Genomic DNA, 27632 nt, shown 5'->3' with positions numbered 1-27632 from the left:
ACAATGGGCAAATCATGCATTTTGCTTTGTTTCTCATTTCATAGCAAACTTTCTCCATCTTTGATGACCTAACCTGTAAGAAGTCATCTCTGCCGCCTTCCCAAAGCCCCAGGCAGCAGCAGAAGGAGCAGCTGCTTTCCCATTGCCTGTCCCATGCCTCTGTCCTTCCCCGACCTCTCCAAGGAAGGAGTATCTGAGTGTATCAGGGTGCACTCAGTGTGCCTGTTCTATTTCTGAATGCTCAGGAGGAAACTTGTCTCTGCATTATGAGTACAACTGCTGTGCAGTTGCATAACAATGCCTTGATGTCACCAGGCTGTGCTTCACAATTTGGTTTTCACTCCTTCAAACAACTTCTAATATGACAGACAATTTAAGTTAAATACCATAAATAGGGAAACTGGGGTAGTGGCTTTAAATGTCACGCTAGATACTATCGTGCTCATTGAGATTTAGATTTTAATACACAGTATTTCACTCCACGTGACACAGCTGTCTTCTTAAAAGCTGCATATAGCTCATATTCTGGTGCACCTAAGATCAAACAGTCTTTTCTTATCTCAAAGGAACCTTCAAAAATAAAACAGCAGAACTTAAAATCACGCAACGATCTCTTCCTACCAAATAAGGCAGGAGATACAGCTTGTCCCTATTGTCTCACTGCCATAGAGCTACAGAAGACTATTAAGAACAGTAAGCACAATCAGAGCACGGGACACTGCAAAGCATGCCCAAAGCTGTGATGCTACCGATGCCTTCTGAAATTTCCCCAACCGCAATGCACTGCCACGAGACCCACGAGCAGAGTAAAGCCAACTTAGCAAGCCAGTCAGGTAACACCTTCCCACTCAGTTTGCAAGCTGGTCACTGTGTGTACACTGAGTTCTTAATGATGTTCCCTCTAGCAAGTGACTGTTTCAGCATCTGGACCCGAACACGATGAGCCACCGTTCTGTGGTGCGGGGTTGTTGCATTGCCGCCTCCTCGTTCGTTGACCTCCTGAGCACGGAGACCAGCTGGCCCAGCAACCCCAGTTTCCATTAATAGCAGCATCTGGAAAATAAAAACCAAGGACTGTCAGAATAAAGCAGCTCTTTCCATGGGGAGAGCTGTCAGCTTCCATGAATCGTATTTAAATACAAACAGCTCTGCACCGTCCATACCAGCACCAACACACTCGAGTCATTAACAGTTAGCAATAGTTTTAAGATTTTTAATTCTGTTCAGCATTTCTGGTGTTTGTTCAAACTACATTTTGCATGTCAAGGACAAGAAAAATCTATCAATCAGATTTATTTTTGGTTATAGTGTGTTTCTCTCTCTGACCTAATCCAACCCTAACTAAGGAAAAGAGCAACTGAACTCATGTCAGCCACATTTTGAGGTGTTAGGGATAATGTCAGCACGTTCTCCTTCAGTGAACAACAGCTTGAATATTCAGCTTTCTACCCACTGCTTTTCCTATTACAATGTCTTCTTCTGGACCCTGAGCATGTGAGTGACAGAAATTCAAAATCCTGAGAACCACAGAGCCAAACACAGGAGCAACACAGAAAAGAAGGAAAGGGGATCGAGCAGGGAAGTTTTATGCTGACAAGTGGATGGATGTGAGTCTCTGGAAGAGTCAGATGCGATTACACGTGTGCTAAGCAAACCGGAACAAGGTGTAAACGACTCCACAGTTTAAGGTTGAACAGACCGGCTTAGAAACACCTCCAAAACTGACCCTTTGCTTGGTGAAATCTTGGCTTACAATGTATTTCAGCCTGGCTTTGGTAGGACACAGTCATGCAGAATGAGAACTGGATAAAAGACTGTAAACAAAGAGCGGTGATAAATGCAGTGCAGCAAAGTGTGGGATGATGCCAGAGCTCTGGCTGCCTGAGATCCAGTATTATTTAGCATCTAGATTAATGAGCTGGAAGAAGTAAACAAAATGATTAAATTCACAGGTCGTCCTAAACTAGAAGGAGTTAGAACATCAGTCAGGAGACAGCGCTGATACAGAGTGACCAAGAAGGCTTCAAAACAACATAATAAGATTTTAAGATTAAAACATATGGCAACGTATCTAAAGAAAAACAGTTTGCAACATATGGGCTGTATCAAAGGGAAGAACTTGGGAAATTGAACTGCTGGAGGAGACCTGAGGTAGATTGTAAATTAGGCAGGAGTTCGTATTTTGATATGAGCGCAGAGTGGGTTTATGCAGCTTTAAACTGCACAAGTGAAGTCAACCTTGTGTGCATGCAGAGAAATATAAAAGTATGCAGGCAAAGAGTGTTTGTCCCCTTGGAGGGATCCTATTCCCATGCCCTGGGCTGGATGGAGTGGGGTCAGCAGCACAGGCACTGCCCCACAGCCCTGAGGGTCCCACTCACCTGTCCTGCTGGGGGTCTCGCAGGCAGTGCCACGGTGGCTGAGGGGACAGATGCACTCACACTGAGTCCCTGAAAGCGAGCAGAGATGGTGGGGTTATAGACTTCAGTTATGTCACATTTCCCTGTAGACACCTGTTCCTTTTGGGTGCTGCAAGGGAAGGGATAGAGGGTGAAATCACGTTGGCAGGCTTCTCTGGTGGGGAAAGTATAAAACAGCGATAAAGCAGAGAAATGGAACTACACTGCTGCCCCACTTACCTCCCCAGCAAGTCCCCTGCCCCTCTACAGACAGATTTTATGGCAGGGTCAGATAGGAGCAAACTGTGCAGAGGGAACACCTGCCTAACCCCACTCAGACCTTTCAGGACTGGAGGAGAGCTCCCACTTGAGAAAATAATGGTCATTAAAAGCCTCTCGTTCAGAAGATCTCACACGAACTGATCCTGATCCCGAGAAGTTATTGAACCAAGGGTAATTATGAGATGAATCTTTAAGTGCTACAATCAGCTCGCTGGTACCTGAGGCAATCGTTTTGCCTTAGACACATTTAGATGATAACGATTCTTTTGCAGATGCAGACTGGAATTAGGGACTTGAAAAAATGGTCCCTCAGTTAGAAGCCCTCATCACATCACATATCTCTGTTTAGGCAGCCGTTTTCATTCCATTTGATTACTTTCCCCCTTCACTTTTAAATCACAGCCTGCTTACAAACGAGGACAGCTTCTATTAAAAATGGGGGGAGGAGATGGTGTTAACTGTGCTTGGCACTTACATGATGCTTTTCACCTTCAAATAACTTCAACAAGCACTAATTAATGCTGAGACAGTAGTCACTTCTCTGGGATGGTGGAAGCAAACTTAAAAGCAAAGGAGGAGACACTGAGTTGTTTTTGTCAAGTACTTTACTGAGATGGGAGCAAAATTTTCTATGGAGCTGATAAACACTCCCATTAGAAAGGTGCATCCTGTGACCTACTGCGTTGACTACACAGCAGCATTCTACAAATAGGGGCCACCTAGAGGGAGGTGTCCCTGTCTATAGCAGGGGGGCTGGAATGAGATGACCTTCAAGGCCCCTTCCAACCCAAAACGTTCTGCATTTCTATGACCCTCTTAAAACCTATTTTTCTATTACCTGGAAAAGAAACGTCAGGAACAACTGAAGAGCTGATGACTCGCTCAGCCTCCTTCCTCCCCACTGATTCCATGCTCACTGCTGCTAGAGAAGCAGTGTGACACCCTCCTACCTTTCAAAACTGGGATCCCATTGCCCTGGCACGGAGCACAGCGACAGGAATTGGTCTCCAGCTGAAACTCATCAAGAGCCCGGCGCAGATTTTCTTTTATTGTCAACGCATTAGCGAAGTCAGCTGGAGTCACCAGCTGATACAGCGGCTGTACCTAAAGGGATGGAAGAAGCAGCACTCAACACAGTGTTCAGGATGGTGCAAGCATGTCACAGCTCTGTGGGAGCATGGCTGGCAAGGGAAATGAGGGCCTTGTGCTACATGCCCCAGACTTCCCATTAGTATTTCTTTAAACCCAGCAAACAGCATGGCAGCACGATCAGGAATACTTGCAGGGGTCCTCCTCTTGGTTTTCAATGCCAGTGAAACTGCAAATGCAGGAGATTCAAAAGCCCCATAGCTGGCTGGAAAGTTTCACAGCTTCATTAAATGCTTTCTTACTATTTTCCTGATATTGATATTTTGTTAATTTGATCGAGACGACTTTCCCTCACTCCAGGTTAAAAAGGATCCCCCCAAACCACCCAGAGATTCAGGCATTTGTGTTTGCACTTTCAGTATAAGCACATCTGCATTTCAAGGCTGACTTATCTCTTTATGAAGCCAAAATAAGGGCCTCACAGCCTTCAAAAAAGAGAGAATTGTCATCTCCAAATACAGCCACTGCAGATGGGACCGGTGGTAAAGGATATGGGATGCACAGCTGAAGGAACCAAGGAGACTTTGGCCTGCTCATTTCTTTTTCAGAGAGCAAAGAAAAGTTCAAGTGTGCCCTACAAACTGGCAGTCATCCACTCTCTCACCCATCCCAAATTCCCAGCCCTGCTATGGGGATACCTGCCCCTGCCATGCAGCAAAAGCATGAACAATCCCTGAGCTGCTATTACAGCCTCAAGCTACTAGAAACAGGAGAAACATCAGTAATGAATGCTCATCTCCTGGTGCTGTACGTTCCCTCCTCATCAATTATCTGTGATCCATACTTTGCTTTTGGACTTCAGCTCATACAAACACGGAAATACACTGAGAGTGACCTGCCAGGGCCTTTCAGCAGATGATTTATGAACTGTTTTGCTTTAGTTTTCCCTAACTAAGCATTCCCGGGCTGACATTTAGTCACAGTCTGCTGATATTTTTGATCTCAGAGCCCCACAGGGATACCAGTATGTAAATGAAGGCTTAGAGATACCAAATTAAATTACCTCCATCTGGGTTTCACCAGGCAGCCTGGCCACTGATGCCACGCAAGGCAAAGTCATCACAATTTGTTGTGGGAGAACTTTCTGCTCAATGTGGAGCATGGCATTTACATTTTCTCCTTCTGGGAGACTTCCTAGCACCTTTCTGGAAGGTTGACCCACAGGACACCAGGGGCTTGGGAAAGGCAAACCCACTGCAACATGCACCAGACAGGGACCAGAACATCTCCCAGTTACTGTTCAAATTTCAAGAAAAAGAAGTCCTTATAGAGTATACGTTGCCAGTCATACTTCAAATAAGTGATATACTGATAAAGCAGAAAGTGGATGGCCTGCTGGGTAGGCAGTAAGCATATCACTCTGGCACAGGCAAGTTTGAAGGATGAAAAGCTGTTTACTTCATTCACCTTCGACAGCATTGCCCTTTCTAATGCATTGCAGTTTTGACGTTCTGGGCACTCTTTCTCAGAGCAACGATGCCAATGCAGTCCCATTAGTAGTCATAGTCCCATCACCAAAAATATAAATATCTCATTTATCTAAACATGCTTTTCTTGAAGGCACCGTGCTAAGCGAGGCTGAACACAGTACCTTCAACTTTATGATCTCAGGGTTGTATTGCACAGCATCTCCCCACTCCTGCATCAGTGCAGCTGTTGGCAGGCCTTTGTTAGCCAACGCCGTAATGTGTTCACTTGCTCCCCCACGAACAAGGGCAAGGAAGTCTTCCACATATTGCTTTTTGGAGGTTCTGTCTGCAAGAAAATGCATTCAGGGAGTAGCCACTGAGAGGAAAAAGGAGAAAGGCCACAGATGCTTCATACCTGGTGCCTGGCCTCCTACACTGCACATCCCGTGCCCCTCCTGCTCCCTTGTAGCAATACTCCCATCCTCTTCTCCCAACTCCATCCCTCCATCAGGCAGCAACAATACCTGCAGGTTCTTCCACTTCCCAAAGCTCCTCTCTACCACCAGGGAGGAAATCCTTCCACCATATAACATAATAAAATGTTCTTTTCACTATGACATTGATTAAAAATGAAATCATACAAGAGTTACACTTACCTCCAATCTCCTTTAAAAGGGATTTACAGCCTTCTACATTTATGCCAAGAACCAGAGAGACTTCTTTAATAGTTCCACTGATTTTAAAGCTATGCTGTGCACATTTCTGGACGTCACTCATAGAAAAACCTTAAACACACAACAAAAACATTGCAGCATTTCAATGAAGCATTCTATTCTTTTAATGTCCTTATAAGCAGAAAATAAAAGTTGAAAAAAAAAATGCAAGGGGAAAAAAAGATGAGATGATGCCTCATTTGGGATAATTAGCAAATCTGCATGAAAGGCAGTCCATGTTTCACAGAACTCTAAAACAAGGTGCAAATGCCAGGTGGATGCTGAAAGGAGAAGGGCATAACAAGCAGCTCAGCTGCACTGGGCTATGTGGAGCAGAAACAGGAGAGAGTCTGATCTGTGCCTTAAAACATCTGTGCCAAAGGGCTATGTCCCACCCATCCCCACCATCAGGAGTCAGGCTTGCTAGGGCTAATACAAGTAGCTTTTCTCCCCATTTGCTAGCTCATGTCTCCAATTCTTTACTGTCAGAAAAGCCTTAATTTTTACATGGAAGTTTCTCCATGTGAATTCTGACCCTAAAGTCTGTCCCTCTGGGACATGTCTGCCCACAGCAAAAGCCAGCAACCTCCAAGCCAGCAGAAGAGCAAACAGACTGAGTGTTGCACACTGCAGTCCATTAAAAGCTTTCACAAATAGACAATGAAGGCAGTTCCTCACTTCCATGCCAATGAATAAATAAGAGAGCGTGGCTATTGATTAATGTCACGCAGCTCTCCCTATCCTGCACAACAATCATCATTTCTTGCAAAAAAAAATAGGAAGCCAGAGTCAAAGAGCAAGAGCAATGTCAGGCACAAGAGTCACACAGCAAATTATTTACTGTTTCTTACATATGCTGCAAAAGCTCTCGAGGCTAAAGGTGTTTCAGAACCATCATTTGAAAGGCAATGGAAAAAGAACTTAAGCAAAGGTTTCAAAGCTAGCAGACGTATTAAGCTACATGACTCTCATTCATCTCAACATCGTGTCAGCCCCCAAAACGTGTATTCTGAAACACTTGCCACAGGGCTCTTTCTGTGAACTGGCAGCATCTACAACTTGAGAGCTAGATGGAGCCCGTGATGCTGAGCATGCTTTGAAAAGCAGTGCTTCACTCACTGCCATGAAACACTTTTAATCCCCTATTCCCTATATGGGTTTTCTTGGAGATGCTGTTGGCTCCTTCTTGCACAATCTCTCCTCAGATCTGAACCATCTCTGAGTGGACCCTGAGGGGTTTCCCACTGAAAACCTGGGTGTGGCTCTGAAGCCTTTCACAAGCATCAGATGCACATACCAGCCTTCTGGAGCTCATTGCTGTTCAGGACTAAAGTATACTCATAGATGCCACCAACAGTGGCCTCAGTGATGTAATGCGTCCCGTAGTCTCGGTACAGCTCTCTGTACTCCCCATAGCTGTATTCCAAGGGGAGCTGATGGAGTCTCTGCAGAAACTCATAATGCAGCATCAGGGCTCGGGTCTTCAGCTTATAAGCAGCCACAGTCAGCTCAGAACGGGCGTGGAGGAATTTGCTGGACTACGTGACATGCAAGAAACACAAGAGAATGCAGACAGGAGAGATGTCATTCGCTCTACAATGCGTGTATTTGCCATTAAACAGTTAAGCTGGAAGAGATTTATCAATTTAATAATTTGCATCTGGAAATATTTTCATTCAGTAAAAAAGAAACTTTCTAGTAGTAACGTTTCTGAAAATCAGAATCCTGACTAGTACTGGAGAAAGGAGGAGAGACATCCACGACAGGTTAGATGGTGGCTCAAGCACTCAGCTGTGACATGGGGAAGGGACTGACCTGGCAAAGCCAGGAGGCAGGGACACATCCCAACAGAGTGGTCTGCCTCTACTGACACTGAGCACCTTAGCTCTCACAAGCACTCCCTTCAAGAAGCTGGGACAGCTGAAATCAAAATGATTTACAGATGGGTCAGTAGCTTTCTGGGTGATACAAGTTAATACTTCCAGTCCATGGACTATGCCATTACCAAAACTCCATGGGAAGAGGAAGACACACTCACTTGCATGCACACGTATTTATGGGTATTAATAAAAATATGTATGTGTGGGCATATATTACATCTCCCCTTTCTGTTAAAAAAGTGTTCTGTCATTCCCCAATGATTTTGTGCCCAGTTGTTGGGGCCAGCAGGACAAACACATCAAGGGCATTTCAATATCAAACACTATAGCTTAAATAATAAAACCAAGACTTAGCATTGGGTTTCTTTCTGGATATCTGTTACAAATGCTTTTCATACAGCTCTGATCTTGTCATGGGAAATGTCACTTGGCAGGAAGCAAGTGCAAGTTTAATAGCAACAAGGAATGCTCTGCCTCTGCTGCAAACACTGTATGCTGAGGGGAGGCACGTACATCAGCAGTACTATTAAACCACTGACAAGAGCTAGGTTTGTTTACAGCAATAACAGATGAAAAGAAGAAATCAAATGATGTTTGCACTCTAGCTCTGAATGAATCTCATAAAACAGCCCTAGGAGTTAGAGATTAAAGCATCTCCAGTCAGCTTAAAGTGTGCATCTGATCACAGCTGTGACCACATCTCCGAAGATGAGACTGGAAGTGACGGTGCCATCCTCATTTTGTACTCTGTGTGTCCTCATCTGGTGAGTGATGTATTCAGCAGATAGATCACATCAACTGAAGTCAAATGGCATGTGTTAGTCTATAGTTAAGCTCACAGAAGGCCTGCCAGCAGTTTTCATTCCATGTTATTGTCAAGGCTGCCCTACGGTAGAATAGTGCAGCTTTGCTGCTTGAATTATCCTTTACCCAAATGACAGCTCCTGACTTGCTGAACCCACCTAAAACAGGAACAGCCTTTCACATGTGAGATGGCACTGGGCAGCTGTCCACTCACTGGCTGATGTCTGGACTTACAGGTGCATCACCCTGTTACTCAGTGTAATTCACTGCAGGACAGGGGAACTCTGCACTCCAGGGTTCAGTAGCTGAACTACAGTTTTATCTGTGCAGAATCTCATGTTGGTTGCAGCCATCTATCTCCTATCACCCAATCAGTACCAGTGCTGCAGACATCATCTATGCATGCTGTCATCAGCATCCTGGTTTACACTCTTTTGGTGAAAGAAAAATACCCAAATAGGCGAAACAAAAAACTGTGATTGTTGGTTTGTGAGCTGTGGGGTTGATGTGGTATGAACTTTTTAATGGCTGAAGAGTCAACATGTGGAGCATCCTACTCCTGGTGTGCAGCATGGAAACTCTGCTTGCAATCCCACGTCTGCACTGACTAGTGAGATTGCTGTAGGGAGGGGAGGATGTCTGCACTTTGCACCTGCTTATTTTCCTTTTTTTTGTGATTTTGCTACAAACACCCAAATGTGGAATGCCCATCACTGACTGCATGCGACTGTGGCTGACTGTAAGGGTTAGGCAGCCTGATTCCAGGCAGATCTGTGCAGCTCCTGGGTGCTGCAAACATAAACCAAGGCGTTGTGGCCTTAGTAAACATCTGACCAATAAAAACTGCAAAATCCAATCAGAGGGAAAGACTTCATTTATCGTGGTCGTGGCTGCTGACCTGACGGTGGGGATGAAATCAATACACACGCAAATACAGAAAATGTGTTAGCAGAGCATTAAGTGGAGCAGGGCTTACTGTTGAAGAAAATCTTTTCATCCTCTGAATGAACTTCTTGAACCTGTTGTCGTTATTACTGTAACCAATTTCAAACAGACCAGGTATGGTTATACCAACGCTGATGCTCGACTGCGAAGATTCTGCCTTCAGGACACTGCTTTCATAATGTGAGTAGGAGTCATATTCAGTCATTGTAAATTCATATTTGCCTTTGGTCTAAACAGAAAGCAAAAACAATACATTTTATTTTCTGCACAGCGAAATTATACCTGAAGCACGGAAAGGGAGAGCAGCTACAAACACACTTGTGAATTAATGCTTGCACTTTGAAGATGAAAAGCCTTGTATAATTGCAAAGCACTATTATTATAACACTACTACTTCAAGAATAGATGACTTACAGCACTAGGAAAGCTACCCTCTCCTCCATACTGTGAGGATCTGAGGCTACTACTTAATATGTCAATGTTATGCAAAGAAGGTGAAACATGGGCATAAATGAGAGCAGAAACCCTTAGAGGAATTTGTTTCCTAATAGACAGCACTCAAAAATATCAGGCTCAGATTTTCTAATAGGAAGGTCCATGGGAACTTTGCAATCCATTCAGTGCATGCGGATCTTAATATATGGGCACTGCTCCATGTCCATCTCGTGCATGCGGTATGAAAATACTCTGCAAGTTGGTGTAAACTCATCCTTGTCCCATTTGATCTCAGGAGTTTTGTAATTCTTTATAAAACCGTTTAGTACTGAAGCTGTATCAGTATTCTGCAGCAAATCTATTGGAATATTCGTATGTTTATCTACAGAAGGATCTGGCACATACCTCTGGTGTATAGCTTTCTACATTGTACGGTTTTCTGAATCTCACGTCCGCAATGTAATGGGGAGAACATCCCCCAGCATAGTACCTGTGATCAAGAACTAATCCTTCCAAGTTTTTTGTGATGATATTTAACCTGCATGTGAAGCATAACAGCAAAACATTGTTTATGACTGATTTAGGGGTACACAGCAAATGGATAAGGAAGACAAGGTTTTTTTGCTTTGGATGATGGTTCTTTGTCACAAAATTCCTTATTCTGAAACCCCAGTAGAAAGTTCTGCCCGATCAACACAATTCCTCCAGAGAAAAACTGAAAGCCTAACAAGTAAGGCCTCTGCTAGATCTGCCTCCTCTTGTTTTGGGGAGAGAGACTTGCATGGTAATGACACTGAAGCTGTAAAATATTAACTCTGATTTTAGAACAAACTGAAAAGGAGGGCAGTCCACTAAAAGCAAATTACTGAGCAACTAGAGCTTCAAAGAGATGAGAAGCATGTTCCTGTAATTGTCCAACATTATTTTTAATTTTTATTAAACTCAGAAGTACAAAGCATTAGCAGTGACATGCACAGCAGCCAATCCTCCTGAGAGTAAGTAGGAAATTATCATTTTTTCCTACAGTATGATTTCTTTTTTTTTTTTTTAAGTAAAAAGCATTTTTTTCTTGCAGAGCATGAAGACTCTTTTCACACAGTATGATATTACAGATATTGCCAAGGTCTTAGCCAGTTAAAGCTGGATCAATCCAGACACAGATCTGAATCCCCACCAAGTTGGGGTTTGTAACCCTAACCCACTCAGGCAAAGGACAAAAGTTCCACCACCTCCCAGTTCCATGGAAGAAATCCATGACATCTTCACCCACCAAAACCAAAACGAAGTGCAAAAACACAAATCTGTAGGCAAGCACAGACTTAGGCAATACAACATGCTGGTTGAAATCACTCTTGCAAAATAATTGGAAGATTGAATCGCTCCCATGAGTTCTTAACTGAGACATAAGTGTTTGGAGCTCGCACCTTCCTCTTCATACACACATTTTGGCAATACAAGGCTCTCCTGGAAAGACTCATGGATTCAATAGGATTTCCCACTAGGCCATGGATCAAAACCCCAGAGGTGGTCTGACTGGAACTCCTGGATACAGCAATTGCTACAGCTTTCTTCTGTTCCACGTCTACTTCTGAAGCCATTACCCTTCAGTAAGAAAATATCTCATAAAGATCACCAACTTACCCTCTTGCCAGATTCTCTATCCCCCAGTACTGCTCCATCTTCTGGTCGCATTTTTTAAACACTTTTTTGCAGTTTTTTTCATCTGACTGGTCTCCACAGTCATCATCTCCATTACAAAGCAGCCTCCGTGCAATGCATCTCCCTAGGATCCAATGGGTAAATTACCCAGAAAACTATTTATTATCCTGCTTACTGCAAAGTCACAGTCCCCTAACACAGAGTTTAGATATAAAATATAACAAAATAATGTAACACACGGTTTAAGACTAACTGGGAAATATTTCCTCTCTATCTGAATGAAAAACCTCAGATTTCTCATCACCATACTCCATTTGGTCAATTTTGCTCAAAGTTTTCAAAATCTTACAATGACTTGGAAAAAAAAAGCAACCCAACAAGGGCAACCCTAAGGTAAAGCATAAAAAAAAATGGATAGAATATTTTACAAGATAAAAAGTTTGCGCTAGAGAGAAATGCTATGTGGACAACCAGAACAACCTGTTTTGATCTTGGGGAAGGATGCTCAGCACAGGTTTTGCTGTTGCCATCACATCCACTAGAGCTCCAGATTTTACTAACTAGTTTTTAGTTTCTGCCTGGAGATTATAAATGCATGCTGTAGATGGACTGACGTTGCCAAACAGTCACTCAAACTCATTGATGTAAATGTAAAACAGCAATGGATGGACAGGGACCAACTTCTGACACCCCACAGCCCAGCAACCTCTTGTGGAAGGAGAAAGTTTAGCACGGGGGTGTCAGAGACAGCACGTACATACCATCATTACTCCCTCAGTAAACTTTTACCTGTAACTGCACACACAAAACCGTCACATCTGACTTTATTTCTGCAAGGATTATTTGTAACGCAGTCTTCACTTTCGTTGTCAGAGTAATCACACGGCTCTCCATTGAACTGAGAAGGTTGTTCCAGGCGGGCAAATCTGTACTGTGATGAAATAAAAAAATATTGACTCAAGTGCACAGAAATGGTGAATTTTTTGGTCCCCTAGTTAAAAAAGCAATGTTGTGCTGGGGAGATCTAAGAGTAATATGACTAAAAAGTGTAGGTAGAAGAGAGTTATGCTGGTAACGTACCTCATTTCAAACATTTCTAATCTGGGACAGTTATAATTTTACTAAGCAAGGATTGGGAATTGGAAGGGATGACAGAAAGTTTGCTTTTATCTGACAGTTTGTTTAAATGTGCCTGACAGCATAGTGTGGGCTTTTGCAAGAAGTGAGGAAGGATTCGCTTACATCTCCTCTCTTTCAATTAGCACTGGTAACAACATCCCTTGTTATTTTCTGTCAGTGTATTTACTTGGCCCTCTGTATCATTAGGGATTTTTTCCGCCCACAACACTGCTGTGAAGCAGTCAATTACTCCATCCAATATGTTAGCCCTCCATCTTTTCCCCCAGCTTTTGAGATTAACTCTTTGAAACGAAGCTTCGCTCTTCCCAGCCCACATCACCGGTTATCCCTGGTTAAGCCTGGGGATGGCATCTCCAGCTCATTAGCAGAGGTCCCTCCAGCAATGGGGATTTTGATGTTCATGCTCCTGGGGTCATTACCTTCGTTTGACGTGGCTTCTTGGGTAGGGAGAGCTCGTTGGCAGACAAAGAAAGGCATCTTAATCCTGAGAGGCACCACGTGCCTCTGGGTCCCACAGGGGACCATTAGTGAGGATGGGGCTCCTCAGGCACTCACCCTTTTCCTCTGGCAGGGATCACACGTGCTCCATGAGGACCAAGCAGAGAGCACACAATCACGTGGCTGGGGTAGGTCGCGTGCGGACCGGGCCTGCCTGCTGCTGGTGCTGATCAGCCCAAGGGACTCTGTTCTGCTGCTGTGTGCAACAACATGAGAGCTTCAGCGTAAGGAAACATCGAGCTTAGCCACCCAAAACTCTAAAACCATCACAAGAAACATGACCCACATGCCAACAGCCTGGGCCATATCTCAGTCTGTGTGAGCTCTAGAAAACAAGCTGGCACAGTGGCCACTGTATGCAGCTCCATGGCCAGGTACTCCACAAGCACCAGTCACAGTCCAAAGGCCTTGCATGCACTCTGCATTTTTGACAGCTAGGCTTAAGGGCTTCCTCTTTCCAATCAGGCAATCTTTTCTCAAGCTGGGTGAAACCGTTAGCCTTAGACTCTGTTGCTGATACACTACAGAGAGTCATTAACCCATTAATCCCATTCATGCCCATAATTAACATGAGCCCCAATTTTGAGCCTCCACTCTTCCCCTAGCCATTCTTGCCCCACTATAAGAGCTGTCTCCACAGTTTCTGTGATGCCATAGCCAAAATGTTACCTCATCTTTCAGCCAGATTGACTATTTCTGATTAAATGCTCATCCCAGATAAATGCTTCTTTGTAGCACCTATCTAAGAGGGAGAGCTCGAGTAAACCATTGACAGCAAGTTTCCTTTCATGCCACGTTTGACGAACATCATGGTCCAGTTCCTCCAACACAAGGGATACCTCCACCTGAAGCTTTGAGCATGATATAGTGCCTGATAAGGGGCTCCATCACTGCATATTAAAAATTATATAAAGGAATTGCAAAAACTTATCAGCTCACCAATGCACGAAATCAAAGCTCAAAGTTCAGAGAACAGTGAAAATAATTTTGTCAGATTGGAAATATTAGACACTGATCAACCGCAGCCCTATGAAAGAGCAAAAACTGTTAAACTGAAAGAGCAAGATGCAAGTAACAACCAGATTTTTATCATTTACATACTTAAAGACAATGATACCTCCTTTCCAGCTCACTGTTGGGCAGCCTGCACGTTAGGAGGTTGCACATAGCAAGTACAAGTTCACCTTACAAGAAGACAATCTGTCCTGTCAAATTCATCAGATGACTTATCCATATTCAGACACACTGCACTACACTCACTTCAGAGCACTGCTTTTGCTATTCATTACAAACAAAGAAATAGCTCAGGACAGCAATTAATTCCCACACAAAGCAAAAGCAGACTGTTAGTGCTGATTTTCACTATTTACCACATCACCCCAAGGACATCTCATTGGAAATATTCACTTACCTGAAGCAATGAACATTTAGGAAGCAGAGTGCAGCACAAAGCAGCAGCAGTTTGACGGGGCACGGAGCAAATGCCATCCATGCCACAGTCATCATGCCACCGTCCAACAGTGGGTCAAAACCAGTTCTGTACTGGAGGATTTGGAAACAAAGCAGCTCATTCCTCCAGGCAGTGAAGAGGAGATGACCCAGCACTTGGCAGAGGTGCAAGGTAAACTTTGTAATTGTCAATGCATGGCTTTCTGCAGGCAAAGGAGCTGGCCAGAAGCAATTTAAACTTTCATTTTTAGCACTTCTTTCAGGAAGCAGGAACAAATGAATATTTGAACAAATGAAATAGAATACTCAAGACTTGCCAAGGAAGAAGCAATAAGGGAAATGAAGTCAGCTCTCTAGGAACAACCTGCAGAATTAAGCATTCATTTCTGCTTTTCACGCTGGGTTGTCTCTCAGAGGATGGCCGGGAGTTCCTCTGCCTGCAGCTTAGTTTTCTTTCAGACTAAAACTTGGGCCCTTCCTTTGAATGTCCCAAGTCCCAAGGCCACAGGAAGAGGCTTGATGGGATACTGACTTCAGTGACCTAGCCAGGACACAGAACTCACCAAGGGCTGCCTTGGAGAACTCACTAAGCTGTGCTTCCACATGAGGATTGTCAAAAGCTCCCCAAATTTTTCTTCAGTCGTCTGTTGAGGCAGTGTTCAGCCCTGCTGCTTCTCACTTTGAGTACGGCTCTCTTTGATTCTTGAGGCATAAATGCCTTCCTCTTATTGTCCTCATTTGTTTTAATCTACCACAAGCATCTTAGAGACAGAAAGACTCTCCCAGTCTGCACATGCCTGCACAAAATAATTCATCTTCTCGTGCTTTCTGGGAAAGCAGATGTTCCTGAGGAGACGGTCCTGCACTGAGCACTCTGGGCCAAGGCTTAGTGCTTTGGTGACACAAGGAATAAATCCATTTGAATTTGCTCATTATGGGAATGACGGATGCTGCATATAAAATCAACCACATTCACTGACACAATTCAAAACCAACTTCTATGTAATGACCCGGACAAGTGTGACGCCTCTTAATGTGTCACCCCAACCTCACAGATGGCAACAAGTCTGACAAACAAGCGTCTGCTGCATCTTTTAGTTTGGTGACCTGGAGATGATGATTTAACACACAGAGGGACGCTAACTGATCCCCTGTAGAACGCTCATCAGAACAGAAAGATTCCACTGCAGGCTGAGGTTTCCTATCCAGTGTTACTGAACAGGTAGTCAGTGACCAGCAACCCTTTCATCTCCACAAATGGAGAGTGAACTAGCAGGAAAGATGGCCGAGAGTGGGAAAAAACCCTTTGTTTGCCTTTTTGTACTTATTTTTTGTGTTACATGACTTTGCCCCCAGACTAAAGCAAGATGTGCCTATCTGATACCGCTAGCTTAACCTTTGACACAATTGATTTAACTGTTAATAATTTACAAACAACAACACAAAACCTCACCAACGCTTACTTACAGGAAAGACCTCCCCATTAACAGGACTTTGCTAGCTCAGAAATGTAGCATACATCCAACATTGCAAAAGAGAAGCTACGATCATAAGCACAAAGCACACTCTAGATTTTACTGCAAACCACGTGTCACAGAGCATGGAGATTGCTCCTGCTTGCTACCATGCTGCTCATTTCTGTTCCTCAATTAGCAGAAAGGAGTTAGGTTAAAATCACAGCAGAGATCAAGGAGACATTTCCTGTATGTTAACATATTTTTTTCTTTTTCCGAAGAAAACTGAATGCCACAATCAGACCTTCCAAATTCACGAAGGAAAAACAACACTCGTTTCCCACCTCCATTGTTCTGTGGGGCAATGTTGCCTTATAACACTGCCCATGTCCTCTTTCCACAATTCAGTTCTGTCCTCATCGCTGGCTGTAATAGCCAGGCTGCCTGCTGAGCTGCTTTTTAAATCTCAAAGCACTTAGCCCTCACAGAGCTGTAAGTCACTGAACATGGGTTTTATCACATTTGAAAATGAAGAGTCGATAAGTGTCCATCATGAACACTGAGCTCTCAAGTGCCATGTATCCTTTGCAGGGTTCATAACACCAGTGTAAGTTTGTAACCCCTCGCTCCTGTAAATAAAACCCATACACTTTCACCAAAGGCAATCCTTTTTAAATGGCAGCTTTCTGCCCAAAGAAAAGCTCTGAAACATATCGGTGATGAAAGGCCCTCCGTGGGAAAGGTCAGATGGGAGCAAGAAGCTGTTTATGCTGCAGTTAGTGGTCAAAAAGAGCTTCTATTTCTACTTCTCCTAGAAAATCTTTTCACTCCTGTTGACTCCTGCTTCATAACTCACGATATATTCCCACCTGCAGAAGAACACAGCTGGCACATTCAATGTTAAGAGGAGGCTCTTGCACAGATTTTAATGGGGAGGACCGTAAGGAGGCAAATACATGACAAAGTTTACCAACAACAGAGCTGAAGGAATGCTTCCAGTATTCACTTACTACTGACTTTGTTGCACTGCCATTTTTGTTACTAACTCAGCTGTTTTCTGGCAGTGAAGCTGGTATCCAAGAAGCCCTGGATATAAACAAATCACCTTGTTAAGTTTATTGTCCTTTTCTGTCTAAAAACAGTGACTCAGTCTGAACTAGTCACAGGTACATCTACACTGAAAGCTCCAATTCTAGGGTCTTGTGAAGACAGCAAGGCAGCATCAAGTAGGCAGTGAAAGAAAAACTGTCAAGCCCACATCCCTTGTCTCCAGCTCATCTCCATCAGATTTCAAGATAACGCACACCCAAACTTGCTCTAAAACTAGAAACTCTGTGTTTGAAGAAAAAATTCTCTTAATCTAAATATGCCAAATAGTACAAAATTCACAATAAATCGTGGCAGCTTACAATATCTGCTTATTTCTAATATGACATGCTTCTGAAACAGAGCTCTTCTGAAGCCCCCATCAACCATCTGTTGTTTAAGGAGCACAGTGATGCCATGGAAGTTTTACTCCTCGGGTACATGACGATAATTCTTCATAACCCTTTATTTTCACAAATGTCTGGGGCTGAATGGACATTGATTTGCTGTCTGTTAAGCTGTTTTTCTTTTAATCCATTGTGATATCCATTCTATTCTGCTTAGGACTATTTATATAAGTGGTGCTGCTGGAGCTATGAAATGGGACTGAAAAGCTGGCAAATTGCATCAGGTCTTAAAAGACCTTTAAAAAAAAAAAGGAACTCTATATCTGAAAGCCACTTGATTGGGCAACATTTGAAGCTATTCTTCTTACAGAGATTTTTCAGGTGCTGATAAAACATTTTAGGGGTGATAGATGAGCCACATAGCAAATATGTGCATTGAGATAAGACTATTTAAAGCTCTAAAAACTAATAGCTGGACAATCGTTTCACTAATAGACCTGCTATTTCCTGCCTCCTGTAGGATCATTTTAGAAAGAGACAGCCAACATTACAGTAATCAGGAAATCGTATCAGGATATCTCCCCATATTCTTCACTGTCACGCTGAAACGTATAATTTGGTTTCCTCTCAGTTTGATACAGCAAGTGAAGAAAGGGAAAAAAAAATCAGCCTTTTTTCTTCCTCACGCCAGCTCTATGCTTTATCTTTGGCATTCAAAAAAGGCTCTTGATAGGCCTGATCCTAAAACGTGAATCTATCCAAGAGGACCAGCGTGGGGAAGACCTCACCCTAAGAGAATTCACAAAATAACTTACAAATGATGACTTCTGTAGTAGTGCCAGAGCCAGGAACAGGGTACAAGTCCCATTGGTTTCCCATGTAGGAAGAGAATTAGAGGCCACTAACATGGCATGCAACATACAGACAGTGGTAGTAACAGAGTACTGATGCTTGAGTGGAACAGACAGCTCAGACTCACACATTCACCCCAAAAATGCACTTTGTAGTAGCTATATGGAATTCCGTTTTGTTCATTTACTGCTGTGTGTTTCCCACGTTGGCTTAGAGAGAAAATTGCAGACAACGAATCCACAACTCTGGAGCACAACTGACAACAGACATTCCCTTCATCTCCTGTCACTGCTTTGAAATTATATTCTTCTGATTGAGGACAGTATTTGCCAGAAAACTAATAAATAGGAACCTGACAGGACAGAAGCTGTTTAGAAAGAAAAGAAACAACAAAGGAAATAGTACATGGAAATAGGAAAAAGGAATAATCATCACCTTCGATCCAGTGTACTCCAGGTTGCATGTTCCCAGCCTACACAATTGCTTTCCCAGAAGTCACTGACATGGGCAGAAGAGTTCCATTTGAGTCCTTGCTCCTGCAAAACCACAAGCTGATGCTGAAAACCGACTGCTAAATAAGTTCTCATCACTGCAGGAGATCATGACCTTCATTAACGTCAGTTAAATTGGGATCGTTTCTTCAACTCGTTACATTGGAGTTGGCTATTTTTATATACAAATAGACTCCGGCTCTGCTTAGGTAGCAGTAGCTCGTAATGAATGCTGCAGCATGACCTGTTGGACAATTTGGGCAGATGAGAAAGGGATGGGGCAGCAAGGAGAAGAATTACAACAAAATACATGTGCATACTTACAGCTCTCCCTCTTCTTCTGTACATATTTCACATTGAAATTTCAGGGGGAATCTTCCACATTTGCCTTACTTGGCAAAAACATTATTATTCCTCACCTCTTCAGGAGAAGCAACACCTGGGCTGTTTGAGATTAGGTATTACCCACAGTGAAGCACTTCTTTTTCTCCTGTCCCAGATGTTAAGTAGCCAAAAGTAGTCAAAACTATTGGCTATGACAGACATCCACAATGTGCTATACAAACAGCAGAATCTTCACAGAAGAGCAAAAGCTATGAAACAAACTTTCTGAAATGACGCCTTTTTAAAATGTTTTTATTCATAACAGTATTACATGGTGTGTTACAGAAATTAATGGAAAATTTCTAAAAACTTGTTTTTTGTTGTTTGTTGTTGCTGAATGCATTATACATAAAGTTAAAAATAATGTGTCCGTATATGTTAACAAATGCTCATTATCTGAGGTAAAGTTAAAGTAGGTTTAGAAATGTAACTGCAACAGTCATTTTATCTTTCTCATCTTTATTAAAAAAATATGTGTCAGAATGCAGAAATAAAAATGAATGAGAACCACAGAGTAAACATTTTTGCAAAGAAGGTGCCCAGTACGTTATTAGATGAAAGGTTTTGTCAGACACTTGGATGACTACGATCTATCAAAATATCTTTTCATGACAGGTAAAGATCAAGAATCTACGGGGGATGATAACAGGATGGCTGGTGGGATTCCCTGGTTTTTAAATTTAAAGTGACAAATTTAGTGCTAGTGAAGGACGAGGGATTCAACAGTTGCACAAGCTGGATATCTGAGTTATCTACAAGACTTGTACAGTGCAGAGGTCGCACATTCCTCTCAACTCAACATCTCAGTCATGACAAAGACGATCTAACCGCATGGCATGACAATTCAGGATTTATTCATCAGTGTTGGTAACGGCATGACAGTGGTCCACGGGGATGGCCCAGCTGTCCCCCATGAAACGCAACAATTCCAGCTGTGTTCCCTCTGCACCTGTTTGCTGCAAGAACTACAGAAATGATCTGCTTCCTACAAACACGATGCCAATGGATCCTCTGAGGCAAAAATCTCTTCTTTTCTTTCAACATTTTACCCCGTAACTGGAAATGCACTAGCTAGAGTGAACCTCAAATGTCTATGATGAGTCAAAATTGTCTTCTAGGTTCTGTATGGAGGACAAAACCAAATAGAGCTGCTGAGGAAGTAAGTAGCACCACCGTGCAAATTACGAAAATAGCCTTAAAATGTCCTTCAGAAACATCTTTACCTCTGCTTTTAATCCTGAAACACTCAATCCACCAGGTTTTATTTCACCTTTTCCAGTTAGAAAACTGACCTTCCTTTTCATGGGAAAATACGATTCGCTACAAAACTGTTTGCACATGTCTAGGGGATATGCATCAAACGACTGTGAATGGGGATAAAAGTCCTCTTCTCTGCAGGTTCATTAGGTCTATTCACAGCTAAATTTTCTCCCACATACATTCTGCAATGCACTTTCCTCTAATTTCTCTAATTCAAAATAAAAAACTGGAATCATGGTGTGAGATTTGGTTGTACATATCAACAATTGCCACTTCAGGTATTATTCTGCCTTCTAAACCATTTTTAGCTTATCATAGAGATGAAGGAAAGCAAAATATTTAGAACTCCAGGCCTATTTTAACCATGACAAAAATGCAAATCCTAATGTGTCAATTGAAAAAAAAAAAATCTGCACAATAACCCTAAAAACAGATTAATCATTTAATTCCTTTAACCTTTTTTACTTTTTCTATTTTTTCTTTTTTTTTCTTTTATTTTTCTTTTTTTTCATTTTTTTTCTTTTTTTTTTTCTTTTTAGTGTTAAACCACTAAATTCAATATACTGTAACTGCATAGGAACATCAGGAAAACACATTTGACCTGTATAACAATTCTCTGTAGGGCAAAAATATATAGATTCTTTATGAAAATCATGTGCTAAACATATGAACCCAAACACTGCACTTCTGCTTCATAAATGTAAAAAAATGGAAGTTTTAAACTCTTTCATTCTGTGTGTAAACAGCTTGATGACTTCTATGCAGAGGTTCTGGAATCATAAAGGAATGCCAATGAAATGTGATTCCTCGTAAGTGGAGTATGCCTGTGTGAAAAAGCTACACCATAAAATCATGTGTTCCCATTAATTTCACTAGTTGCTGACAAGCTGACTGCTTTCGGCAAATGCACTTGAGCTTCAGCCCATTATTGTAAGCACGTGAGAAAATGTATGTGATGTGAGAACCACAAACTGGGTTTGCCACACCTCCCAAGCACTGCAACTTGCTACCTTCTCTACTGTGTAATGGCATTAGTAAAAGAATTCTCATAACATTTATATTTACAAAAAAAAAAAAAAAAAGAAATAATAAAAAAAAAATCCTGTCAATTTTCATTCAAACTCCTTAAAGCCATTTCCCCTTAAACATTTAAAGAGTTTAACAGTAAGATTTTTCTTTTCAAGTTATAAAATAAAAATCCCATTTGATTTTTTTTTTTCTGATGTACAAAAAGTGATAAAGATGAACAATTTGATCACAGAATCAGTCCGTTATTCCAAAATCCATGCCACCGTTGTCCCATTTGTAAAGTTCATTTCATCCGACTTCCTAAACCAGAATCATACCAGTATTATTTGGCAAATGACTTTTTTTTTCATCAAAAATGGCACACAGAGAAGAAAACACTTGTCTGCATAGCATTACAGCAGCAAGATACTGAAGAAATAAAAATATTCCTTTTCTGTACTTTGTTTAGAGTTTCCTAGGAAATACTGAATTTTCCGTCTCTTCCTTCGGTGGGACTCGATGTCCTTTCTCTACCCACAACATGAGTATTCAAACAGAAAAGCAGCATTTCTTCCTCACGACGTACTAGAACGTAAAGGTACATTTGGCAACATTTTCAGTCAGGATGGATGAACAACAGAGTTCTATTCTGTGGTTTCAAGTTAAGAATCATTTCCACAGGAGGCGGTTTGCTCTTGGATCTGTCACTCATACAAAACTACAGAATAAGAAATACAAAAACAAAACAAAACAACAACAACAACAAAAAAAAAACAACAAAAAGACACTGCCAGTGTTTTCTGTTGTTGCTGTTTAAATATGCCTACAAGAGGAAAAAAGAAAAAGTCAGGATCAGCCTGATGTAAATGATGATGAAAAACATGTCACCGTGACATAAAAAGTGCCGACTTGTGCCCAAAAGGCTGTTGAATGATAATGCCACTGCTACATACAGATTCTGCTTTTTGCTTAAAAGAAAAGGAATGTTTAACACTCAGTAAATCTCAGATGCTCGTTATTTATATGTGGCATACACAGACAAGAAGTGTTGAAAAGAAGAGCGAGGAGAGAGATTTCCTAGTCTGGATACCCATGAGTTGTGGGGACGGGGCCGGACTCTTGGTGCGCTAAGCAGGGAGTTGTCACTTTGTGCTGCCATAGGGATCAGCCATCGGTTGCCAAAAATTGTCAGGAACGCTCGTAGAGCCAGTCCAAGAGGGCAATCATCTATCCTTGCCAGACAAAATCAATCAGAAAAAAGCATGAGAGCCAAAGGCCTGCCAGGTGGTTGAGTTTCATTCGAGTCTCGGAGCACCGCAAGCCTGTACCAATGCTATTTCTTAGGTCTGTTGATCTGGGCGTAGAGTGGTTCTGCTTCCTGGGGATGATAAAATAAAATAAGCAGAGATGTCTCCAGACATTTTGAGAACATTTTCACAACATCTGCTTGAGGACAGCAATACCTCGTGAGTCAAAACCCAAAGGAAGTGTTTGTTTGCTGCGCTGCTTTGAGCTATCGTGGCACCCCAGTTGGGTTATGAAGGAAATATGACATTATTTCAGGAAAGGCATGCTTACAATCAATTTCCTCTTCCATATTGGCCGTGCACAGATCCTCAGGAGGTATTGCTGGGCATAGACACATGGAGAAACGAAATGATTTTTGTACAACTGGGTGTTTTGAGGTTTACGGGCCAGAAATGCAGCTGGCACAAAAGGCTGTTACGCCGGGCTGAGCATCCTACCCAACAGCACAGCTACAGAACTCGGCTGTGGATTTCACACAGCTCGTGTAGGTAAACAACTGCAAGTGGAAACTGCAAGTGGAACTGCAGAGAACGAGGAAAGCTGGCTCTGAGCAGCTTGACTAAGGGTCTGCATAGCTGTTAGCACAGTTGTTAGAGCAGGGAGGAAAGCATGGTGGTTTTTCTTGGGAATTTCCTAGATGCTGGGGAAAGCAGCTGAATTTTCAGTGCTCCTTCGTAGCTGACACTTGATGTCAGTGCTACGTTCACCCTGGCTGCAGAGTGAGGCAAAACAACCACGGAGCCTGCAATCCACTCTCCTTCATTTTCAGAAACTAATTTATTAAACTAAGAATGACATCTAAAAAAAGAACAAGACGGGCAAAAAGGCTAATTAATGCCATACTGCATTAACTCTCCACAGCTTGATAAATATTCAAATACCATGCCACAGAGTTGAATTTAACCAAGTGCAAATCAACTCATGCTACAGCAGTGTCAGCAAAAGCTGACTTCAAGCAAAACCCTTTCAAGTCCAGCAAAGCACCGGGCACTGCAGACCACAGAAATGTCTGGCAGGAGGTAGAACTGGGTGGTAATCACTGCTGCTGAAGATGCTCCATTTCTGCAGCCTGCAGAGACACTTTATCCCTATTTCTTACCTACCAGAAGCCCTGAGCACACCATGAGCACTAAGAGAGAATGAGCGAAACCTCTCTGAATGATTAAATAAAGGCTGCTGAAATTATCCACAGCAAGAGGCAAATACATCTGATGACCTAGAAAAACTAGGTAATCAGAAGAGATGAGTGAGAGTAAATAACTGCATCTCACATCCTGTGTGCTGAGCCCACCTATGCCAGTTTTCATGTACTGCAGAAATGAAGCCCGGCAGAATGATCTATCACTTCCAGTTCTGAGAATATCTACTAATTAATGTGGGAAGCTGACACACACCAGGCCACTCTTGAGGCATGTGCTGAACCTGAGGTGATTGCAAAGGGAAGCAACAAGGAAAGAGAAGAAAAGGGGAACCAAGGATGTTGTTTTTTTTTAGTGTCTTGGAGAAAATAAAAGCCTTTTGAAACATCAGATGTGTTTGCTAGAGGTGTCCTCTAATGCTTGTAAGGCACACAGAAAGAAAAATTGTCCCAAGGGTCACCTGGCATGACAGGAAAAGGAGTTCATCATTGGCCATTGGCACTTTCAATAGTCCATGATGGAGACTGAGAATTAAGAACCTCAACCTTTAGTTCATCCTCAATATTTATCTGAACATACACTTCATGTGGCGACAGCCTTCATTTCTCAATGATTTGAGTAACTTTTCTTCTATCAGATCTGAGCATTTTGAGTGAAAATCATGCTCTTATGTCTTCCTTTAGATCATTTTCCCATTTAGATGGCTTTCTTCTCAGTATGTGGGACTCATGTTCTAGTATTATTCTGAGATAATTCATCAGTGCATATTGACTGCAGTTCAACATTGCAAATGGTATTGGTGAAGAACTGATAGTGACCCTCAATAGAGTGAAAAGAGCAGTAGAAGTCAGAGGAGAAGAAAAGGACAGTTGAGATGTTGACTTCCCAGACAGCTTCCCAAGGTAAGAGGGCTTTCATAAGGATTGTTTGGGAAGTTCTTGGAAGCAGAAATACCCCACCCCCTTTCTTTTTATGCTCTCCACAGAAAAGTTACAAGAAATATAACTAAAAGGCAGGAGAGGCAAAGTGTTAGCAGAGCTGTTTCACTGATACATTCTGCTTTCTAATTCTATTACTGCATTTGAAACAGATCTGAAAGGAAGTAAACAAAACGAGCAGACAACAACAACAAAAAAATCTTTTCAAAAGAATAATAATAAAAAAGGATCAAAAAGATAGCATATTTTCATTTTGGATCTGTCAATTTGAGTGTTTTCATTTCTATACGATTGGCCCCATAACAATCCTGACGTGCATTCATCAGCTTGTAGGGATAAAATAAGAATACAAGTGTCAGTGTCTGGTTTTGCTGTTAAATTACACTTGAAGGGTTCCATCAACTTTTGGTTATTTAGTTTCTGGTAGATGTTCAAAAAGCAAATGTTTTCCTTTGTGTTTGGAAGCTGCTGTCAAAGCACCCTCACACACTGACACAGCTCCTGTGCTGAACAGTAGCCTTTAAATTAGAAAATACTGAAGAATAAGGCAGGAAATCACAGATCAGATATCCAGCTGAAGTGTCAGGTTGGACCAGAGAAGCCCAAGTGTATATGCCTCAAGTTAAAACAACCAAATATTGAAGAATCTAAAAGTATGTTGTGCAGTGCTGAATTATGAACTCTCTCGGATCTCACTGCAGAAACTGTTGAAGAAATTTTTTTCCTTTCGTATGATACATTTACATGTTCCAGAGATAGTTCATGTTTAAAATCCAATTAGTTGTTCCAATTTTAAGGAACATTTTACACAACAAACAACACTGCAGCAAGCAGTAGGGATTTGTGGTAGCCTACGCTACTGCATGAGATAACGAGACTCCTAACGGCTTTGAATAACATTATGTACTCACTACAAGTGAAGTTGCATCCAATCTAAAGGTATTAACATCTGGCCCTCAGCAGCCATTGGAGAAATCTCCGACAGATTCAGCATCTACTTGGGCTTGTGTAAGTGAGCTGGCTCACAAAATGTAACACAGGACTTGGGTAGGAAGCAGTTCTTTTTACACGGGTAGTCCTTTCATCATTGCAAGGCACCCTGCTATGTGCAAAGCTCCAGGCAACTTGTACTGAATTGTAGAGGTGAGGCCTGCAGAGATTTCTTTGCCCTTTGCAATAGATTCTCAGCACTGGTTTTACTCCTGCCTGACTGACCAGAAAAGGGCAGGCTGAAATGATTGAGTTTCATGAAATAAGAGTGCCGGAACGCCAGCCAAAACAAGAATCTTGTGCTGGGGATGCAAGTGAAGGGAAGCAGGAGTGCGATGCATCTTCTCAATTGCATGCTGATTCAGTAAAATAGGACATAGTACACTTGGCAAGCAATATTTATACATCTTTGGTGGTAACACCAGTAATTCCTATTCACCCATTAATAGTCTGTGGCTCATCGTTGCCTATTTTTTCTCTATTAGCTGCATAAATATAGCAATCTCCCAGTTAGGGATTGTGGCTGGAGGGTGTCTGTATTCTTACTACAGACCTGCCCAGGAATATCTCTTAGTCCTGAGTATCTAGTAGTTTGACTACTAGCACCTTAAAAGTGTTATTTAGCATCAAGAAAGACGCTATACATTCGCAAGCTGAAAAAAAACCAACAACTCACCACCAACAGCTGTGAACTACTGACAGAGATAAACTCTGCCAAATTTTGGCTGTGGAAAAATAGTGAACTGTAATATAGAAACACACTTGTTATTTCTGGGTTCCCTTCCTAAGAAAACAAGAGCCATTAAATTATACTTTCCATCTATATATCTGTTAGTTCTCCTTAATGACTTCTGAATCCAACAGACAATTAGAAGCAAATTGTTCAGAAGTCTTGAAGACACTAAATTACCTCAGGTGCCCTGAACACCAGTTGCTGTGCAGAAGAAAGGGAACCTATTCTCATAATGACCTCATTACACAGAAAGCTCAGAGAACTCCTTCCCTAATTGAACTGCTGGACTGCCAATAAGCAAGCACACAGGCCAATCAGTCTCTTGTTCAGAGGAAGAAAGTGGAGCAATGGAAGGTAGCTGGCCACTTCAGGTGGGCTTGGAGACACTGGAAGAGCTGCAAGAACTGATCATATTAAAAGACAGGAGGAAGGGGCAAGTGAGGGGATCGTATCAGTGAGAGGAAGGCATGTCTGTAGGATGCCTCTGCTCACAGAGCAGTCTGGATTTCTCTGCTTCTTATCTTATTCATATTCCCTGGGAATGTGTTGATTGAATAAACGAGCACCAAAAATGGGGCCTGAAATGATAGTTTCAGGATCTCCCTGGAATGAAGCAGTGTTTTCTAAACTCTGATCCATTCCAAGTGCATAACCTATTAACTTCTCTCTAAGGTTCATAATTCTGCCTGCTGCAGAATAACAGCTCTAGAGCCTACGGCAAGAACAGGTCACTTGAAGTCGTTACGAATGTCTCTCTGACTCCATTCAGTTCCTATTGGGACAGATGAATGATGACAACAGATCCTGCAAATACAGTCTGAGATATCTGAACACACCCAGATTCCTAGTGCAACAGAAAGGGGCCAGAAAGTAGCAGCAG

General features: G+C 42.2%; 2 protein-coding genes across 7 annotated transcripts in view; both read right to left on the bottom strand.

The window, feature by feature from the left end:
• Positions 1-442: 442 nt before the first annotated feature.
• Positions 443-14823, bottom strand: C8B (complement C8 beta chain). The gene is made up of 12 exons (XM_065738362.1): positions 14725-14823; positions 13371-13509; positions 12465-12606; positions 11658-11799; positions 10422-10554; positions 9613-9810; positions 7250-7490; positions 5896-6024; positions 5422-5585; positions 3632-3785; positions 2382-2450; positions 443-1053 (listed from the first exon to the last, which is right to left on the bottom strand). Exons 1-12 carry the CDS (start codon positions 14817-14819, stop codon positions 902-904), a joined length of 1758 nt encoding a protein of 585 aa, XP_065594434.1. The 5' UTR covers positions 14820-14823; the 3' UTR covers positions 443-901.
• An 8126-nt stretch (positions 14824-22949) lies between these two features.
• DAB1 (DAB adaptor protein 1) overlaps positions 22950-27632 on the bottom strand; it is a 181012-nt gene continuing 176329 nt past the window's right edge. For all 6 annotated transcript variants that reach the window (XM_065738277.1, XM_065738315.1, XM_065738299.1 and 3 more), the window contains one exon: positions 22950-23022. The gene's annotated coding sequence lies outside the window, so the exon portion shown is untranslated. The remainder of the gene's footprint in view (positions 23023-27632) is intronic.

Source organism: Cyrtonyx montezumae, unplaced genomic scaffold, assembly GCF_038088225.1.
Source record: "Cyrtonyx montezumae isolate F1298 unplaced genomic scaffold, pur_monq_1.0 scaffold_1, whole genome shotgun sequence".
Lineage (NCBI taxonomy): Eukaryota > Metazoa > Chordata > Aves > Galliformes > Odontophoridae > Cyrtonyx > Cyrtonyx montezumae.
Note: the sequence above shows the minus strand (reverse complement) of the source record. Positions and strands in the feature narration are given on the sequence as shown.

Excerpts from the sequence above, each read along its gene's own strand:
- C8B (XM_065738362.1), bottom strand. The coding sequence starts at position 14,819 with ATGATGACTGTGGCATGGATGGCATTTGCTCCGTGCCCCGTCAAACTG. Across the intron at positions 11,800-12,464 it reads TTTTGTGTGTGCAGTTACAG|GGAGATGCATTGCACGGAGG; the intron begins GTAAAAGTTTAC and ends ATTGGATCCTAG. Across the intron at positions 5,586-5,895 it reads CCTTTTAAAGGAGATTGGAG|ACAGAACCTCCAAAAAGCAA; the intron begins GTAAGTGTAACT and ends ATTTTCTTGCAG.